We start from the raw sequence: 22,213 nt of genomic DNA, 5'->3' as shown, positions 1-22,213 counted from the left end.
ATTCCAAACTCTCCACCATGGCCAAGACCAAAGAGCTCTCCAAGGATGTCAGGGACAAGATTGTAGACCTACACAAGGCTGGAATGGGCTATAAGGCCATCGCCAAGCAGCTTGGTGAGAAGGTGACAACAGTTGGTGCGATTATTGGCAAATGGAAGAAACACAAAATAACTGTCAATCTCCCTCGGCCTGGGGCTCCATGCAAGATCTCACCTCGTGGAGTTGCAATGTTCATGAGAACGGTGAGGAATCAGCCCAGAACTACACGGGAGGATCTTGTCAATGATCTCAAGGCAGCTGGGACCATAGTCACCAAGAAAACAATTGGTAACACACTACGCCGTGAAGGACTGAAATCCTGCAGTGCCCGCAAGGTTCCGCTGCTCAAGAAAGCACATATACAGGCCCGTCTGAAGTTTGCCAATTAACATCTGAATGATTCAGAGGAGAACTGCGTGAAAGTGTTGTGGTCAGATGAGACCAAAATCGAGCTCTTTGGCATCAACTCAACTCGCCATGTTTGGAGGAGGAGGAATGCTGCCTATGACCCCAAGAACACCATCCCCACCGTCAAACATGGAGGTGGAAACATTATGCTTTGGGGGTGTTTTTCTGCTAAGGGGACAGGACAACTTCACCGCATCAAAGGGACGAGGCCATGTACCGTCAAATCTTGGGTGAGAACCTCCTTCCCTCAGCCAGGGCATTGAAAATGGGTCGTGGATGGGTTTTCAGCATGACAAAACACACGGCCAAGGCAACAAAGGAGTGGCTCAAGAAGAAGCACATTAAGGTCCTGGAGTGGCCTAGCCAGTCTCCAGACCTTAATCCCATAGAAAATCTGTGGAGGGAACTGAAGGTTCGAGTTGCCAAACGTCAGCCTCAAAACCTTAATGACTTGGAGAAGATCTGCAAAGAGGAGTGGGACAAAATCCCTCCTGAGATGTGTGCAAACCTGGTGGCCAACTACAAGAAACATCTGACCTCTGTGATTGCCAACAAGGGTTTTGCCACCAAGTACTAAGTCATGTTTTGGTCAAATACTTATTTCCCTCATTAAAATGCAAATCAATTTATAACATTTTTGACATGCGTTTTTATGGATTTTTTTTATTTTTATTCTGTCTCTCACTGTTCAAATAAACCTTCCATTAAAATTATAGACTGATCATGTCTTTGTCAGTGGACAAACGTACAAAATCAGCAGGGGATCAAATACTTTTTTCCCTCACTGTAGCAATGCACACAAACCCTCCACACACCGCAGGTCTGATACTCACACTCAGGGGAGACATACTGCAGTGTAGGCTGAAGGGGGAAGGAGAGGTCAAAGACATGCCACTGGTGCACTTTGTCCATGTTCCTAGCGTTAGTGCTAAGGAGGAAGGGAGAGGGGGAAAAGACAAGAAGGAGTTGGCCATATTGGGCTGTAGAAAAGGGGCCAATGAAGGCTGATGTTTCATCCATCAAGTCAGAGATGGAGGGTCACCTTAAAATAATAATAATGGCAGGCAGCAGTGGACAAGGAGCACTGCTACACTGTAGACACACTGTATAGTAACACTATTAACAGATTTGCAACTAATATTTTAAAAATGCATGATTCAAGCTCAGCTTTGTGTGAACGGAATTGTAAAAAGATCTAGATATCCACCAGCAACACCCAAACTGCAATGCCATTTGTTGTCTGAGATGAGTTCTTTGTTGCACAAGAAGCAGTGACACTCCACTTGATTAGTTTACTTCAGTGTCTTTAATGTCTTGAGCATTTCCAATCAGCGCTAAGGCCCCCAGTATGTGCAGAATGGCTCATGGCTTTAGTGTGAAAGTTTAAGGGACTAAATGCGATTTACTGTATTTTCTAGATTGACCACCCTGAGAGGAAGATGCATTAATCTCAGATTGGAAGGATGAAGTAGAGAAATAAAATCCCTTTGGTCAGTCAGTGGTTCTTTGTCTTTAAGTGCCTTTTTTCAAGGCTTTTAAGATGGGATCAGACACTGTTGCATTCTGGGAGGTTGATTGAACATCAATTGGCCTCTCTTCCATATGGGAGGCGCCTGCCACAACCCTCGCCACCAACACACCCCGACCAGGGGACGCCTGCTCCACTGAACTATGGGTAAACACAACCCCAAATCTAGGAGTGGTTTATAAACAGAAATTAATTGGTTGTTCCGCCCGTAATTATCTCACGCCTCGCTTATTACTAATCTGTTTCTTGGCCAGCTGCCATGGTGTAGGCTGGCTCGGGTCCAGTCCACCAGTACAGCAGTGTAATCCATAAGCACTGGAAAGGCCCGTTCCCGTTCCGACGACTGATGCCAAACTGCAACATACCATAAACCCATCACTGCTTACTAAAGATTAAATCACACTTAGTACCCATCGCTCCACAGATCACCACCTAATCATTTTCATCCTAAGCGGCCTAATGGCTGCCATATTGCTTTTATTTATCAGTAAACTGTGATGTAGAGAACGCCTGCTCAGCGCTCTAACTGAGATCAACAGGTGTTGTTTTCTATAGCTCTGCTAGGCTGGGTGGCAGGCAGGCACTGTATCAGCAGGAGATCAGCTGCTCGGCCTCCTCAATGGAAAATTGCTATAATACTGGAGTAATACTGCAGTAATGTATCAGCAGGAAATCTGCTGCTCGGCCTCCTCAATGGAAAATTGCTATAATACTGGACTAATACTGCAGTAATGTATCAGCAGGAAATCTGGTGCTCGGCCTCCTCAATAGAAAATTGCTATACTATAGCAGTAATACTCTGACTATTTACTGTATACTGTTCATGCCTACTTAAAAGAGGTGAGTGCACCTCATACAATGTATACAATGTATTCTATCCCTCCCTCCATGGTTGGGGTCACTTCAAATTGAAGTCACTGAATTCAGGAAGTGATCTGAATAATTTTTTATTTTTTTAACGAACAACCTTTGAAATGAATAGCTTCTCCTCTTCAGTTTATTCAGAAGTCATGAAAATAGATGCCCTTTTTTCAATTATTGAATTGGAAATTCTGTTTAATTCCTGAATTGACCGACTTCAATTCGAATTGACCCCAACCCTGCCTCCCTCCCTCTGTCCCACATCACAGAAAAGCTGAGGACTTCAAACATCAGACAGCAATAGCAAAGACAGTAGGTTACTTGTTTGCTCCAATATGCCCTCTTGACAGATTAATAAAATAGAAGAACCAAATGTAATCTATGGTTCATATTGAGGGCTGAGTCGTGTGAAACAATATGTTTTTAACATGAAATGAAAACACAGCAGTGCAGTTCTCAAGAGTTCATATGTCCATATAACAAATATAGCACTGTGTGATGTACATTTAGATCAACAACCCACCTCAGACCATCTCCTCTGCTCACATATAAAAGGGTCCATTCTCCCCTCACCCCAATTCCCCAAACTCCCCTTTACACAGCATTCATGCTGCAAATGCACCCTTCAGCTCATGTTCCCATAATTCTCTCTGGCAGCTGCGTGATTAATGCACACAAGTATTGATATTTCTGGATTGTAACCTTCTCCACACAAGCACACACTCACAGACCCGCATACACACACTTCCAATACCCCATCTCCCCAAGCTTTCCAGCAGCTGTGCATGAGTAGACTATGAACTGGGATCTATGAAAGATGAGGGTCAGCATTTCAGTTGCTGCTGCTCTGGGTGGAGCAGGAGTAAAATGATGTGCTGTGTTGTTTCATAAGGCTTTACTGCAGGGTGGGAGGAATAGCACACGCAGGCACCACGCACGCAGGCATGCACGCACACACTAACACAGGGCTGCCTCGCAATCGTTCTGTGGTTAGATAGAGATCATGCTCTCCCTCCTTCTGAGAGAGAGCGAAAGAGAGAGAGAGAGAGAGAGAGAAAGAGAGAGAGAGAGAGAGAGAGAGAGAGACATAACAATGTGGCCTATGCAATGCAGTGTGGACGCCTTTGTTTACCAAGGAAAGCTTCAGCCTCGCCCACTCTCCTCTCCATCTTCTTCTTCTTCCCCCTCGGCAGACCAAGAGAACCAGTAAGAGCTTTTCAAGGTTGGCCTGACTTTGGGTTGGATCCAGGCTGATTTAACTGTGCTGTCTCTGCCTGCCTGTAGGTGCCCTCTGTCAATCCCAGTGAAAAATGGGGAGGAGTCATGAAGCTGACTAGATAAATCCCTGCTGTATGATGATGGCTTCCTTCCTTCCCTACTCTAGTTTGTGTAAGGGCATCCCAGACATTATGGAGATTGACTGGTTAAGACACTGAAGCTATTAGCGGGCAAACTCCTTGATAAGCTTTGATTAGCACTGCTCAAGTACCTTGAATGAGGGCGAGTGGTGTCAAGAGCAGCGTGAGAGATTGCCGAGGCATTTAAACAGTTAGTGTAAAGTATACAGTTGTGAAGCAGCCCACATAAATGTGACAGAAAAATGTATCCAGGGGCTCTGGTAATGCTCGGAGCATTGGACGGAACATTTGCATAAACCAAATAGAAAACAGTGTTTTGCAGCCAGCAGGAAATTGACTCGGGCCTTCTGCCAAGTGTTACGCAATGGAGGAGGGAGGCTGGCAGTCAAGGCCAGTAAATGAGGAGCAGGAAGAAGACTCACTGATCATCCAGGATAGAGACTTTAAGACTGCATCAGTAGAATCGTAAGGCCCTTTTCTCTGGCCACTACGACCCCTGAGCCCTTATAGAAGGTCAAATCCAGAAGATTATCCAGTATATATATATATATATATATATATATATATATATATATATATATACAGTGAGGGAAAAAAGTATTTGATCCCCTGCTGATTTTGTACGTTTGCCCACTGACAAAGAAATTATCAGTCTATAATTTTAATGGTAGGTTTATTTGAACAGTGAGAGACAGAATAACAACAAAAAAATCCAGAAAAACGCATGTCAAAAATGTTAGAAATGGATTTACATTTTAATGAGGGAAATAAGTATTTGACCCCCTCTCAATCAGAAAGATTTCTGGCTCCCAGGTGTCTTTTATACAGGTAACGAGCTGAGATTAGGAGCACACTCTTAAAGGGAGTGCTCCTAATCTCAGTTTGTTACCTGTATAAAAGACACCTGTCCACAGAAGCAATCAATCAATCAGATTCCAAACTCTCCACCATGGCCAAGACCAAAGAGCTCTCCAAGGATGTCAGGGACAAGATTGTAGACCTACACAAGGCTGGAATGGGCTACAAGGCCATCGCCAAGCAGCTTGGTGAGAAGGTGACAACAGTTGGTGCGATTATTCGCAAATGGAAGAAACACAAAAGACCTGTCAATCTCCCTCGGCCTGGGGCTCCATGCAAGATCTCACCTCGTGGAGTTGCAATGATCATGAGAACGGTGAGGAATCAGCCCAGAACTACACGGGAGGATCTTGTCAATGATCTCAAGGCAGCTGGGACCATAGTCACCAAGAAAACAATTGGTAACACACTACACCGTGAAGGACTGAAATCCTGCAGCGCCCGCAAGGTCCCCTGCTCAAGAAAGCACATATACAGGCCCGTCTGAAGTTTGCCAATGAACATCTGAATGATTCAGAGGAGAACTGGGTGAAAGTCAGATGAGACCAAAATGGAGCTCTTTGGCATCAACTCAACTCGCCATATTTGGAGGAGGAGGAATGCTGCCTATGACCCCAAGAACACCATCCCCACCGTCAAACATGGAGGTGGAAACATTATGCTTTGGGGGTGTTTTTCTGCTAAGGGGATAGGACAACTTCACCGCATCAAAGGGACGATGGATGGGGCCATGTACCGTCAAATCTTGGGTGAAAACCTCCTTCCCTCAGCCAGGACATTGAAAATGGGTCGTGGATGGGTATTCCAGCATGACAATGACCCAAAACACACGGCCAAGGCAACAAAGGAGTGGCTCAAGAAGAAGCACATTAAGGTCCTGGAGTGGCCTAGCCAGTCTCCGGACCTTAATCCTATAGAAAATCTGTGGAGGGAGCTGAAGGTTCGAGTTGCCAAACGTCAGCCTCGAAACCTTAATGACTTGGAGAAGATCTGCAAAGAGGAGTGGGACAAAATCCCTCCTGAGATGTGTGCAAACCTGGTGGCCAACTACAAGAAACGTCTGACCTCTGTGATTGCCAACAGGGGTTTTGCCACCAAGTTCTAAGTCATGTTTTGCAGAGGGGTCAAATACTTATTTCCCTCATTAAAATGCAAATCAATTTATAACATTTTTGACATGCGTTTTTCTGGATTTTGTTGTTGTTATTCTGTCTCTCACTGTTCAAATAAACCTACCATTAAAATTATAGACTGATCATTTCTTTGTCAGTGGGCAAACGTACAAAATCAGCAGGGGATCAAATACTTTTTCCCCTCACTGTATATATATATATATATATATATATATGATTGCATTTAATACCATTATGGTATTGTACCAACACTGGGAAATAGGAAAGCTGCTCAGTATGCAATGCATTCACCAATACATCTAATGACAAATGCCTTTCAACAACGTTCCTTATAAGTGAGCAAGAGAAAGAGGTGACGAGGAGAGAGAGAAAGAGAGAGGAGAGAGAAGAGGAGGGACAGGCTTACAGTCATCCCTCTCCTCCAGCATTGCAGTAAGCCTGTGCCTTAATGCTTGAGAAAAGCTTCCCTTGCACCATCTCCAGCTTAATCTTCAGCTTGAAAAGATGAGAGGCACATGTGTTTGTTCTAATGAGAAAGCACTATCTCCAGGCACGAGAGGACAAGTCTCTACATTTCATCCCAGCAGCAGTAGGCAGGCACTGGCCGTCGCGCCCATACACAGGCCTTGTACCTGTGTCTGTCCGGGGCAATGTGATCTACATTTGGTGCAAAAAGGTCTGATGCAGCAGCACTATGGCAACATGCTGACACTTCAATTAACATTTAAATATTTGCGAATGCCAGCAAACAACATGTGTAAGATACTGTATACACAGTATGCTGTTTGCTCAAGACAAAGTCCCACCTCACATGGATGAATTCAAGTTTCCCAGTAGGTGCAGAGTGTAGTATCATTGGAGGAGACTGAAACCAAGAGGACCAATGCAGGGCCATGCAGGGCCATGCTCTGAATGAGACAGGTTCACTGTGCAGCAAACCCCACCTCTGCCTCATCCAGCAAAACAAAGAGGAAGAGTGTGAGAGAGAAGAGAGGAAGAAGAAGTTATTGTATAACCATAGGACTCAGAATTGCATTGTAAATCCCCCCATCCAAGGGGAATACAAACCTGTATGACAACATGTTGTATGCATCCCTTAGAAAGCTAGTTTTGATCAGCCATTTTCCATCAAGGCCCCCTCATTAAATTGGATCACATGTGAAAGGTGAGAGACAAAGGCAAAGCAGATGCAGAAGACAAAAAGATGTGCCATCCAGCCCATCCCGTATTCATCAGCCCCACCACTTGATACACACCCATATAAAATCTGGAGATGCATTAGTTGTCCCATATAAAAGACAGCTGCGCTGCAAGCTCCACTCCTTTGCTTTTTTCTCTTTCATCTCCCTATTAGCTCTGTCAATTGTTTATCAAAAGCAGAGAGGAGCCGAGCGGCTGCCGTGAATTTGAAAAGCCGCACGGCGAGGTACATTTTAAAATGCATGACAGGTTAATGGTAAGTTAGTGGCAACATTAGGGATTGTGAGTTGCGGTGCTCATTCAGATTGGAAACAGGGCCACTTCAAATGACTACTAAGCAGTCCTTATTTTAAGAGGTCATTCATATTGTAATTAACTTTTCAATCACAGTTGATTAATTAAGACTGGCCCTAGTCTGTAATTATACATATTCTTTCCCCTGACATGAATCACTGGACATTTACAGGTTTCAGATGAGACGCAATGTAAACCAGTCCCTTGTACATATTAAAATATGATTTTTAAGATATATAGGGTAACACCTTATGCTAAGGTGTCTACTGTAAAGGGTTTATATGATACATGAATCTATAAAATACATACTGTACATATTTGATTGAACAACCACAAAGAAATTATTGTATTGTGAAAATAATTGCCAAATCTGATGTTACTGATGTTTCTAAACCTTAGATTAAAAACCAACATGTATAATAACTGCCATCAGAGGCTCAAGCTGGTTGAGGTGGATCTGTTGTGTGTGGAATGTGTTTTGGTCTTTGAATTCCAATAGAAAGGCTGACTGCGGGTGTGTGCTTGATGTAACTGTTTCCAACCAAAACAGATTAATAATTTAGCACAGCAGTTGGATAGCTTTATTTTGTGTCCACTGAGACCAAGTCTTCTTTCATGAAAAATTTAGAGTGCAGGGTTGGCAACCCTCAAAGAAGAATAGGTTAGGTCAAATTGCTCTGTTTCCAGGCCTGGTTGATAACCTCATGCTAACACATATACAAACACATACAAACACACATGCTAACACATATACAAACACACACACACACACACACATAACCTGGGATCAAACTTCTGGTAAAGAAATAAAACGCACACCTTTTAAAGCACTTTGTAAACATACGCAGTAAACATACTCTCTCCATAACACTGTAAGGTGCATTTGCTCATGCATCAGAACATCATCAAATATTTAGCAGGGAAAGAGCACTGATTCTGGCCATGCTGGTGATGCTTCTGACAGGCCTCATGTGGCTTGATAGTTATTGGAATAAACAGAGACAATCCCATCTAGGTTGTTTTTAATGCATGTAAAAGCACTCCTAAGAACTGGGTGATGATAAAACATCACTGCTCCTACGCGCTATTCACCTTTACAACACCCTGGTTGTTTTGCAGTAAAAATTGAAAATATAAAAATAAAGGTTTCATAGGACTACAATACTGTTTGGCCTAAACTCACTTAAAAACCCACTAGCTACTACAACCCTGCCCTGTGTTATACAGTTAAGCACATAATCCACACGAGAAAAGTCTAAATTCCGCTTTCCATGCTACTCTACTTTTCAAGGCCATGAATGTTACACAGTAAAAAGTGATGACTTCTAGGTTTCACAGATGCTAGCATCTTTTTCAGTCTTGTCTGAATCTGCAAAACTCATGTGAAGTCATTATAGACCATATCATATCTCCTTACAGCAGCAGAAACAGTAAAGCCCTCGACTAGCAACCAGTACACACAGACATGGATCACAAAAGGGATCTTTGTGCTTGAGCAGACACATTTAAAATGTCACGAAAACATGTCCCACAATTCGCCCTCTGTCAAATGGCATGAGGTGCGTGCTTGTCTATATTTTTCTAAATGCCCCATATAAAGCAAAATTGTCCAGTGGGTATGCAACAATCGAACAAGAGAGTTGTCGTTTAATGTACAATATCAACCTGGTTCCAATCAAGGGGTTCCAATCAAGGGGGGTGGGGTCAATATGACAGACAGACATTAGCCTGGCTATTACTGACAGGATTCCATGGAGCTCCAGTAATGGCTGACTGAGACCACAAGCAGGTAAGTCACAGAGAGACAGAGAACAGTGGCCCAAGCACACGGAGCAGAGCAGGGAAGGCTTCCCATTCAGAAACCTTGGGATCCATAGCACTGTCTGTGTAAACAGATCTTATTTTGTTAGCTACACCTACGAATCACTCCTTTGAACGTGTAATCCAATAGCTTATTTGAAGAGTCCAAGCAAGGAATTGAACAAAATTCTGACCAAGATATACGAATGTTGTCTTACCTGAGGATAGTGAGACTGTGTCTTTCTCCCACGATACGACAGTGACGTAAGCCTCCACGGAGGCAGGGATAATGCACTTGAAGACCGCTACATTGCCTCTCATGGCTTTCTGGTCCTCCACCCGGACCGTGTAGGGTTCCCGAAATACTGAGGATAGCAAGAGGGGTGGTATTTGACAAAGGCAAATTAATACATACAATCAGAAATTAAGGAATGACAACAGCAGCAGTTACTATTTAAAATAAACACTTACCGGCCTTAATGTGGACATCTTGGCTTCTTATTTTCCCTGAAGGATTTTCAGCTGTGCAATAGTAGGTATTGTCATGGATCAGCTTACTAAAGCTGGAGGGGAGGAAGTTAAAGATCTGGAGGGTGCCATTGGGGTGCACGTGGCGGATCCCGGGCACATCATAGATCTCCTCTCCGGTGGCCAGGTACCAGCGCAGCGAGGCGGGGGGCACGCCTGCAGCGGGACAGGGCACCAGGGTCCCTGTGGTGCTGGCAAACACTACCTCTTGCAGAGATGCATTGACAAAATATAAGCTGGAACGTAGATCTTCACTAAAAACTGCAAGAGAGGAGAACAAAGAGTACAAAAACATTAGATGACATGACAACTGACTACAGGCGTAGGATCTTAGTTTGATCACTTTTTTGTTGCTGATAATTTTCCTGCTGAGAAAATGCAGATGAGCTTCATGATTTACATAAATTCACTGAAAACCCTCACTAACACACGGTTATATTAACAGTAGTACACTTTTAATGTAGCCTAATTTTGGCCAGCTAATAGCCTAACCACCGATCAAGCAACATTATGGACTAAACTTTCAAATCCTGTTGCTGCAGGATTATTTTGCTGCGGCAATACTGGTCAAATTAAGATCCATATGTATATTTACTTCTAAATACATCAGGACAGTAGTTATTTACTTGGCCATGATGAAACTAATGAATGCTTTTGTTATGGACCTGGGCCTGATGTTTACAGTGTCTTTAATGTGGACCGTTTTAGTCATCATCTAATCCTTGATACCGCTTAAATCACATTCATTACATAAAAGTAAAATAACATGCCCTGAAGTGAGGTCATTTGCTCATACACAGCATTGAATATGTATGCTGCTTTGGTTGAGCAGGGGACCAACAAGCGGGAAAAGAGTGTTGATGATGTAAAAGTGTGTGTCGTTACGTAGCTCCGTTGGAAGGGAGAGAAACACGAAGTGGGACCAATTAGCATCAGGTGGCTGTCTCAGTGCTAATTGCAAGGTGGTTGATTTCTGAGTGGTGTAGAAACTGAGTGTACAAAACATTATGAACACCTGCTCTTTCCATGACATATTGATGTCACTTGTTAAATCCACTTCAATCAGTGTAGATGAAGGGGAGGAGACAGGTTAAATAAGTATTTTTTGAATGTGTGGCAAGACAAAATAATAATAATAATAATATTATTAATAATAATAATAATAATAATATATGCCAAGATTTAAGTGCCTTTGAATGAGGTATGGTACTAGGTGCCAGGGCTGCTGGGTTTTCACGCTCAACAGTTTCCCGTGTATGTCAAGAATGGTCCACCACCCAAAGGACATTCAGCCAATTTGACACAACTGTGGGAAGCATTGGAGTCAACATGGGCCAGCATCACTGTGGAACGCTTTTGACACCTTGTAGAGTTCATGCCCTGACGAATTGAGTCTGTTCTGATGGCAAAAGGGGGTGCAACTCAATATTAAGAAGGTGTTCCTAATGTTTTGTACACTCAGTGTATCATTTCTCCTGCCTGAGCATGGCCCTGTGCCTGCCTGCTGCCTAGTCTACCTCTGGATCTCTGTCTGGTGTCAGAGTCAGTGCCTAGCAGTAAATGGCTTACCAGTGACAGCTGGCTAGGCCTCCCTGGGGATAAAACATTTTAGCACTTCATAAATTTCTAACAAGGTTTCAAATCGCAGTGGTTTCCACCCTCTCTCTGCTCCAGCGGCTTTGAACCACAAAGAGATCCACTCAAACACACAACCATGCGCGCACACACACACAAATACAAAAAAAAAACACTCATAATTACAAAACAAAAAAACTAACTGCAAACAAATACTATAAGGCTACCAATTATTTTTTTAAATAATGTGGGAATCCCTCAGTGTCCATAGCTAGGTTTCCATCCAATTGGCGACAGATTTTCATGTGAATATTCTAAAATCTGCTTAAAGAAAATATATTTTCCCACCAGTGGTGTGTTTGCACCAAACTGACTTGTTACGGATAAAAATCAGTGTGTGATGACAAGTAGTGCACACAACATATAACTTTTCACTTATGTTTTCATGTACCGAATAAAAATCTAAATTTCAATGTGTTTCTATCACATTTTCAACTCTACCGATAGTCTTGTCACAAATGTGCCTACTCTGGTCTTGGCATGTGCGCTCTAGCCAACAGCTTGCAGATACAGGCTGGTCTACATGATGAGAGTATTATGGATTTTTTTTTGTCAAAACGGCAGTCAAGCATCGATCATCATGCCACCGGAATAAGACCCTCGATATGAAAGGCACATAAAGCTCATCACCGCAAACTTTCGCCACTCTGTGAAGTTCATCATAATTTATTTAATCTGTATTCTAATAAACTGCAAGGTTTTCTGAGTCGTAATGGGAGGACCACACACCATATCATTGTATGACTCCAAGTTTACCTCGAGATTATGGTTATTATATCCACCGGCATTTCTCGCATAATACATTTTACAGATCCCACCATGTTGAACTAACAAATTATCAGTCGGCATTTACTGTATAAATTTGTCCCGAAACTTCCATATCGATCTACTCTGCGGTTTCTGATGTGAGAGTTGCTGTTCATTCCAGAGGTAAGTTGGCATCAATGGTAGCCACTCTGACTTATCAATTGACCCCATTTACTGTAGTAGGCGTTAATGAAAACAACGGACTGGGAGAAAACACACTCCTATATAACCTGTGGCTCATCCATAATTGTATTTTTATGGGGACACTTATGAGTCAGTCAGACAGTGTTGTCTATGGTAGAGAGTCGGCCTGAGAGAATCCCTGGCTGTGACTGAGCTCATTCCTTAGTAGGTGATAGGGGCGCTAGCTGAGAATTAGCCTCCTTAGATAGATCAATCTGTCAATGGCAGCCATACACAGAGGACAGCTGATAGGGATGACTCATGACGCACACATGCTTTCACAGACACTTAGGGGTATCCTGAGTCTAGCACCGTGACGCCTATGACTTCCAACAGAGGGCTACCCAGGAGATATCTCTCTCTCTCTCTCTCTCTCTCTCTCTCTCTCTCTCTCTCTCTCTCTCTCGCTCTCTCTCTCCCTCTCTCTCTATGTTGTCTTTGATGGACATAGACTTATCCATTTGTAACATGGTTAGTTATGTTTCCACTTGCCACTGCAGAAATGTGTATTTAATGTTAATGTATTCTAATTGGTTGGTTTAAGTCAGATGTCAATAAGGGGTAATGTCATTGGCTACGCTTGCAGATGGGGGAGATTGCAAACATCAATTCTTGCCAGTCTGATATTGACATGCAAGCGGTAGGTCACGTTCTGAAATACTGTATATCTATTTTCATATTTACAATGTGTACAAGTTCACTATGTACATTTCCTAATATATATATATACATACACACACACACCCATACATACGTGTACGGTATTTGTTAGATATTGGGAGCTTCCTGTGATGTGCTTTTCTATGTGTGATTCCTGTACGTACGAGTTAGATAGCATGCTCTAATTGTAATGGTCACATTAGCTCCCTGCTAATTCACAGTTATTTCCATGCTAACAGATGAATCACGAATCTACAGCCATCAACATACTGTTGTCCTGCACATCTAATGTGCTTCCTTGTGTCTATCGTCAGAATAAACACCAATCAACTGGGACCACTGGCTGGACAGTCCTTTCTTTAACAACACAACGCAAGAGAGTTACGAAGTACGAACACACCTGTTACACATTGAAGCCCATCATGATTTGCCCAATAACAAATAAATAACATGAATTGAGAGAAAAAAAAGACTAGTTCTATCAAGGTTGTGCCTGTTTAAATCTTTTTAAATGGAGTGAAAGTCTTATTGCTATGTGTGGGTGCGTATTCAATTGAAAAGAATACATCAAAGACATATCAAATTGTAATTCATTCCCTTTTGCAGCTGGGGCTAAAGTAGAACCCTTCCTTGTGGCCTATTGATAATACAGCCTCAGACATGAGAGAGAGATCAAAACCAACCTGTAGGTGTGCCAAGTCATATTAATGAAAAATTCTCTGAAATCATCAATGTGTATATGTAGGTGTCTTAAATAATTAATCAATAATTGGTGATGTTGTTCATATTTTAGAAACATTAAAAACCCTATTGCATTGATAAAACGTAAGATATGTTGAATATAATATTTGACACCTTTCTAAAATCCTCTGTCTCTGAAACATTTCTGTGTTACAGATCTTTGGCGGTTTATCAAGAGCAATCCGAGCCAATGGCTTAGAAAGAAAACAGATGCAGCACCCATTACATTTATAACACTAGTGACACAAGAAGTCCTTTCTAGTAATTTCATACAGAAAGAACACTGTCGAATACAATTCCCAAACAACAAAGTGTTCTATTAAATTTGACTCTACAAGGTGTCGAAAGCGTTCCACAGAGATGCTGGCCCATGTTGGCTCCAAAGATTTCCACAGTTGTGTCAAATTGGCTGGATGTCCTTTGGGTGGTGGGCCATTCTTGATATACACAGGTAACTGTTGAGCATGAAAAACCCAACAGCGTTGCAGTTCTTGACACAAACTGGTGCGCCTGGCACCTACTACCATACCCTGTTCAAAGGCACTTAAACCTTTTTTCTTGCCAATTCAGCCTCTGAATGGCACACACATACACACAAATCCTTCTTTAACCTGTCTCCTCCCCTTCATCTACACTGATTGAAGTGGATTTAACAAGTGACATCAATAAGGGATCATAGCTTTCACCTGGATTCACCTTGTCGGTCTATGTCATGGAAAGAGCACGTGTTGAATCTTGTATCTCATTATGGTATGTGGTGAAATAAGTATAGCCAGTTATAATTGTAATGGCTTAGCAGATAATAACAAAAGAAGAACAATATTTACATGGCTCAAAGAGAAGGAATATAATATCTATTGTTTACAGGAAACTCATTCAACAATTCTAGATGAAGTTGTGTGGAAAAAGGAATGGGGGGGCGAAATATACTTCTCCCATGGGCTAAGAAACTCAAAAGGGGTGATGATATTAAACAGTCATTTTGATCCGAATGTGCAAATTGTCCAAACTGATCCACAAGGTAGATGGATGATTTTAAATATGTTATTGGACCATAAACAGATATGGCTCATTAACCTTTACGGACCAAATAATGATGATCCACACTTCTTTGACAATATATATAATAAATTATCAACCCTGCAAGCAATACAAGACTCTATTATTATGGTGGGAGATTGTAATTCTGTTTTTAATAGCTCAATGGACAGTAAAGGAAATCACAGTACAAATTATCACCCTCATACTCTTAAGGAAATCATGAATGTCATGGATATATTAGAACTAGTAGATATATGGAAGATTAAATATCCTGACCTAGTGAGATATACAGTGACGGAAAAAAGTATTTGATCCCCTGCTGATTTTGTACGTTTGCCCACTGACAAAGAAATGATCAGTCTATAATTTTAATGGTAGGTTTATCTGAACAGTGAGAGACAGAATAACAACAAAAAAATCAAGAAAAACGCATGTCAAAAATGTTATAAATTGATTTGCATTTTAATGAGGGAAATAAGTATTTGACACCCTCTCAATCAGAAAGATTTCTGGCTCCCAGGTGTCTTTTATACAGGTAATGAGCTGAGATTAGGAGAACACTCTTAAAGGGAGTGCTCCTAATCTCAACTGGTTACAGTGGGGGGAAAAAGTATTTAGTCAGCCACCAATTGTGCAAGTTCTCCCACTTAAAAAGATGAGAGAGGCCTGTAATTTTCATCATAGGTACACGTCAACTATGACAGACAAATTGAGGAAAAAAAATCCAGAAAATCACATTGTAGGATTTTTAATGAATTTATTTGCAAATTATGGTGGAAAATAAGTATTTGGTCACCTACAAACAAGCAAGATTTCTGGCTCTCACTTCTTCTTTAAGAGGCTCCTCTGTCCTCCACTCGTTACCTGTATTAATGACACCTGTTTGAACTTGTTATCAGTATAAAAGACACCTGTCCACAACCTCAAACAGTCACACTCCAAACTCCACTATGGCCAAGACCAAAGAGCTGTCAAAGGACACCAGAAACAAAATTGTAGACCTGCACCAGGCTGGGAAGACTGAATCTGCAGAAGCTTGGTTTGAAGAAATCAACTGTGGGAGCAATTATTAGGAAATGGAAGACATACAAGACCACTGATAATCTCCCTCGATCTGGAGCTCCATGCAAGATCTCACCCCGTGGGGTCAAAATGATCACAAGAACGGTGAGCAAAAATCCCAGAACCACACGGGGGGACCTAGTGAATGACCTGCAGAGAGCTGGGACCAAAGTAACAAAGCCTACCATCAGTAACACACCACGCCGCCAGGGACTCAAATCCTGCAGTGCCAGACGTGTCCCCCTGCTTAAGCCAGTACATGTCCAGGCCCGTCTGATGTTTGCTAGAGTGCATTTGGATGATCCAGAAGAGGATTGGGAGAATGTCATATGGTCAGATGACCATGACAACCCCATAGAAAATCTTTGGAGAGAGTTGAAAGTCTGTGTTGCCCAGCGACAGCCCCAAAACATCACTGCTCTAGAGGAGATCTGCATGGAGGAATGGGCCAAAATACCAGCAACAGTGTGTGAAAACCTTGTGAAGACTTACAGAAAATGTTTGACCTGTGTCATTGCCAACAAAGGGTATATAACAAAGTATTGAGAAACTTTTGTTATTGACCAAATACTTATTTTCCACCATAATTTGCAAATAAATTCATTAAAAATCCTACAATGTGATTTTCTGGATTTCTTTCCTCATTTTGTCTGTCATAGTTGACGTGTACCTATGATGAAAATTACAGGCCTCTCTCATCTTTTTAAGTGGGAGAACTTGCACAATTGGTGGCTGACTAAATACTTTTTTCCCCCACTGTACCTGTATAAAAGACACCTGTCCACAGAAGCAATCAATCAATCAGATTCCAAACTCTCCACCATGGCCAAGACCAAAGAGCTCTCCAAGGATGTCAGGGACAAGATTGTAGACCTACACAAGGCTGGAATGGGCTACAAGTCCATCGCCAAGCAGCTTGGTGAGAAGGTGACAACAGTTGGTGCGATCCGGCTCCGGGCGTGACCACCACCTATTCTCCGCCTCCCTGTTGCGCCCCTGGTCTGGTCTGGACCTCGGAGCGCTGCTTCCCCTCTCCTTCCTCCCACTATACTCCAAGCCCTGTCTGGACCCTGGTGTGGGAGACCCCGAACCTGGAGAGGGGCTGACGTCTGGGTCTGGACTGGAGCCGCTGACCGGAGCTGGACCAGGCACCGGTGGAGCGGACTGCTCAGGCTCCGGACTGGAGCCGCTGACCGGATCTGGACTGGACCCCGGTGGAGCGGACTGCTCTGGCTCCGGAGTGGAGCCGCTGACCGGTGCTGGATCAGGCACCGGTGGAGCGGACTGCTCTGACTCCGGAGTGGAGCCGCTGACTGGTGCCGGACCAGGCACCGGTGGAACGGGCACGGGTCGTGCCGGACTGGACACACTCACCACTGGTCTGGTGCGAGGAGCAGGCACGGGCCGAACCGGACTAGGAACATGCACCACTGGCTTGGTGCGAGGGGCAGGAACAGGCCGGGCCGGGCTGGCGACGCGCACCACTGGCTTGGTGCGAGGGACAGGAACAGGCCGAACCGGGCTGGCGACGCGCACCACTGGCTTGGTGCGAGGGGCAGGAACAGGCCGGGCCGGGCTGGCGACGCGCACCACTGGCTTGGTGCGAGGATTAGGAACGGGCCGGGTCGGGCTGGCGACGCGCACCACTGGCTTGGTGCGAGGAGCAGGAACGGGCCGGACCGGACTGCGAAGGCGGACTGGAGGTCTTGAGCGGAGAGCTGGCACAACCCGTCCTGGCTGGCTACCCACTTTCGCACTACACGTGCGGGGCGCTGGCACAGGACGCACTGGGCTGTGCACGCGTACTGGCGATACAGTACGTAGAACCGGCGCAGGATATGCGGGACCGAGGAGGCGTACTGGAGACCAGGAGCGTTGAGCCGGCACACCCCGTCCTGGCTGGATGCCCATCTTCGCACGGCACGTGCCGTGCTAGCACAGGAGGGGCACACTGGCGGCACAGTACGTAGCTCCGCATAACACGGAGCCTGCCCAGTCACACGCCTCCTTGCGTGAGTACGGGGAGTTGGCTCTGCTCTAACACTAGGCTCCGCCAACCACCCTTTTAGCCCCCCCAAAAAAAAAATATTGGGGCTGTCTCTCAGGCTTCTTCCTCGGCCGGCGCCTTCTGCGTTGCTGCTGCTCCTCTCTATACCGCGCCTCCACTGTCTCCTCCCAAGGATGGCGATCCATCCCGGCCTGAATCTCCTCCCATGTCCAGGAACCCTTTCCTTCCAGGATCTCCTCCCATGTCCAGGCTGTCTGCTCCTGGACACGCCGCTTGGTCCTCGTTTGGTGGGATCTTCTGTCACGTTCGTTCATGAACGGGTCAGACCAAAGCGCAGCGTGATATGCATACATGTTTATTTGACTTATAAACACAACGACAAAACAAGAAACGAAACGTGAAGTCCAAGGTACACAAACAACATACCTAACACGGAACAAGATCCCACAACCCCCTAGTGCCAATAGGCTGCCTAAGTATGGTCCCCAATCAGAGACAACGAGCGACAGCTGCCTCTGATTGGGAACCACACCGGCCAACATAGATCTAGACGTACTAGATCTAAACCTAGAAAATACAACATAGAACATCACAACATAGAAAGTCACACCCTGACTCAACAAATAAGAGTCCCCAGAGTCAGGGCGTGACAGCTCAGAATAAATTAGAGGAAAAACAAAAAGAAATGGAGAAACTTATTCAAGAAAGATCAAGTGTAATATATTATAAAAATAAAGCAAACTGGATGGAATATGGGGAAAAATGCACCAAATTATTTTTTAATCTTCAACATAGAAATGCTACCAAAAATAATTTACTGAAACTGGTTACAAATGACAGAGTCACCCATGATTCACCAAATTATATTTTGAAGAAGCAGGAAGCAAAGTACATTAAGCATATGTTTTAGTTTCAGTCGCCTCCATTTCCTCTAACTGAAGCTAATTGTAGGGGGGGGAAATTATATTGATAATGTCAAATTAACAGACATGTGAATGTGAAATTACAGAGGAGGAACTTCTAGATGCAATTAAAGACTTTAAGTCCGGGAAAACTCCAGGGTTGGATGGCATACCAGTCGAGGTATACCAAAACTTTTTTGATATACTCAGAGGACCGTTATTAGCATGTTTTAACCACTCCTATGTAAATGGTAGATTATCAGACACTCAAGAAGAAGGTCTGATTTCATTATTACTGAAACAGGATACAAGTGGGAAATATAAAGATCCAGTCCATTAAAAAAATTGGAGGCCCCTTACACTTCAATGTTGTGATGCAAAAATTCTAGCAAAATGTATAGCGCATAGAATTAAAAAGGTATTGAAAGACATTATTCATTCTAATCAGACAGGTTTTTTACATGGACGATCCATTGGAGATAATATAAGGCAAGTACTGGAAACAATAGAACACTATGAAAAATCTGGGAAACCAGGCCTTCATAGCAGACTTCGAAAAGGCATTTGATAAAGTATGACTGGAGTTTATAAATAAATAGCTGGAACATTTCAATTTTGGAGAATCTCTTATAAAATTGGTTAAAATGATGTATAGTAACCCTAGGTGTAAAATAGTAAATAATGGCTATTTCTCAGAAAGTTTTAAACTGTCAAGAGGAGTAAAACAAGGTTGATCACTATCGGCATATCTATTTATGATGGCTATCGAAATGTTAGCTTTTAAAATCAGATAACAATAATATCAAAGGTTTAGAAATCCAGGGCTTAAAAACAAAGGTGTCATTGCACACTGATGACTCATGTTTTCTTTTAAATCCACAACTTGAATCCCTCCACAGCCTCATAGAGGATCTAGATACATTTTCTAACCTCTCTGGATTACAACCAAATTATGATAAATGTACTATATTACGTATTGGATCACTAAAAAATAAAAAATGTACATTACCATGTAGTTTACCAATAAAATGGTCTGATGGTGATGTGGATACACTCGGAATTCATATCCCAAATTATATAAATTATCTCACTCCAATAAATATTAATAGAAAGTTAGCAAAAATAGATAAGATACCTGTCTATCTGTGGAAAAATCACCCTCATTAACTCTTTAGTATTATCCCAGTTTACCTATTTGCTTATGGTCTTGCCTATGCCTAGCAAACCGTTTTTTAAATTATATGAGAAAAGAGTATTCCATTTTATTTGGAACGGCAAGCCAGACAAAATTAAACAGGTCTATTTATATAATAAATATGAATTCGGAGGACATAAATTATTAAATATTAAAGCATTAGACCTATCACTAAAAGCTTCAGTCATTCAAAAGTTATACTTAAATCTGAACTGGTTCTCTAGCAAATTAGTAAGATTGTCTCACCCCATGTTCAAGAATGGCCTTTTTCCCTTTATTCAGATTTCAACCTCTCACTTTCAGTTATTTGAAAAGGAAATAATCTCCCAAATTTCACTATTTCTAAAACAAGCAATAGAAAGTTGGTTGCAATTTCAATTTAATCCTCCAGAAACGACAGAACAAATAATACAACAAATATTGTGGTTAAACTCAAATATACAAATTGATAAAAAATATATTATTTTTTTATAAAAATTTAAAAAAGGATATTCTTTGTAAATGATATCATAGGTAGGACTGGTGGAGTTATGTCGCACATGCAGCTAACAAAAAAATATGGAAATGTCTGCTCTACCCAAAATTAAAACCAAATAATTGCAGCATTACCGCAAAAATGGAAGAGGAAAGTGGAAGGGGAAAAAAGTAAGGAACTTGTCTGTTGGCCTTGCATTAAAGAACATAATTGGTTAAAGAAAATTGTGATAAATAAAAAAGTATACCAGTTTCATTTAAGGACCAAAGGATTGACATCCGTCCCATATAGATTGCAAAATAGTTGGGAAGAGATTTTTGACGTAACGATTCCATGGCATAGTGTTTATGAACTGATACGCAAAACTTAGAATTTTTCAATTTAAATTATTATACAAAATTCTTGCTACCAATAGAATGTTATTTATATGGGGGATACAATCTTCCCAGCCCTGCAGATTTTGCTGCGAAGAGACAGAATAAATAGATAATTTGTTTTGGTACTGTCCATCTGTAGCTTGTTTTTGGTCACAGGTCCAGGAATGGCTGAAGGATTGCATTATTCACCTGAAGCTAACCCTGCAGATAGCACTACTGGGTGATCTGAAAAGTCATAGTCGATCAATAATATAATAATACTTTTAGCAAAAATGTTTATTTTCAATTTACAATCTGTAGAAACAATGAGAATAGAAGGGTTCAGAACTTTTGTGAAACATCACAGTATAGTTGAAAAATATATGGCAAATAGAAATCCAATGTGGATGGTGTTACGAGATAGATGGGAGGTGTTGAATGGAGCTGAAGGATGGGACTAATAACAACTAACAACAACTAATAACAACAAGATAACTAATGTAAAGCATACTGTGTCCATAATAAGTATATAGGTTATAGGTTGAGAGCTTTTGTGAAAGAGCACAGTTAGAAAGATATGGCATATAGAAGCATGAAAATGAAAATGATCGGAGAGGTTGAGGGTAGAGGAAGTTCAGGAGTAAAAACAAACAAAATACAATTATTGTAAAATTGACAGTGTCCATAAAATGTATATTACATTTACATTTTACATTTTAGTCATTTAGCAGATGCTCTTATCCAGAGCGACTTACAGTTAGTGAGTGCATACATTTTTTTATTTTTTTTTCATACTGGCCCCCCGCGGGAATCGAACCCACAACCCTGGCGTTGCAAACGCCATGCTCTACCAACATCCCTGCCTGCCATTCCCTCCCCTACCCTGGACGACGCTGGGCCAATTGTGCGCCGCCCCATGGGTCTCCCGGTCACGGCCGGCTACGACATGTATAAGCTGGAAGTAGAGGCCTAAGCGTTGTTGTTCACTAGTTTTACTCCAATTAGGGAAGGGGTCGTGGGGTTGGAAAGTAATAAAGGGAAATATATTTTTTATATTTTTTAAAGGATATATATATATGTTCCAATGGCACGTTGTGTTTGCTAATATAAATAAATAAATCAAAGTTTATCATTTTAAAAG

At 42.4% G+C, this 22,213-nt stretch overlaps 1 protein-coding gene across 5 annotated transcripts in view; it reads right to left on the bottom strand.

Annotated features, from left to right (window-relative positions):
- Positions 1-22,213, bottom strand: part of LOC121568018 (Down syndrome cell adhesion molecule homolog) — a 156,913-nt gene that overhangs the window by 114,545 nt on the left and 20,155 nt on the right. For all 5 annotated transcript variants that reach the window (XM_041878501.2, XM_041878500.2, XM_041878502.1 and 2 more), the window contains exons 2-3: positions 9,951-10,268; positions 9,698-9,844 (exon numbers count right to left, since the gene is read on the bottom strand). In XM_041878501.2, the coding sequence (XP_041734435.1) occupies positions 9,698-9,844; positions 9,951-10,268 (465 nt within the window). The remainder of the gene's footprint in view (positions 1-9,697; positions 9,845-9,950; positions 10,269-22,213) is intronic.

Source organism: Coregonus clupeaformis, chromosome 6 (assembly GCF_020615455.1).
Source record: "Coregonus clupeaformis isolate EN_2021a chromosome 6, ASM2061545v1, whole genome shotgun sequence".
Classification (NCBI taxonomy): Eukaryota; Metazoa; Chordata; class Actinopteri; order Salmoniformes; family Salmonidae; genus Coregonus; species Coregonus clupeaformis.
The sequence above is the reverse complement of the archived record's forward strand: the minus strand, read 5'-3'. Positions and strand labels throughout refer to the sequence as shown.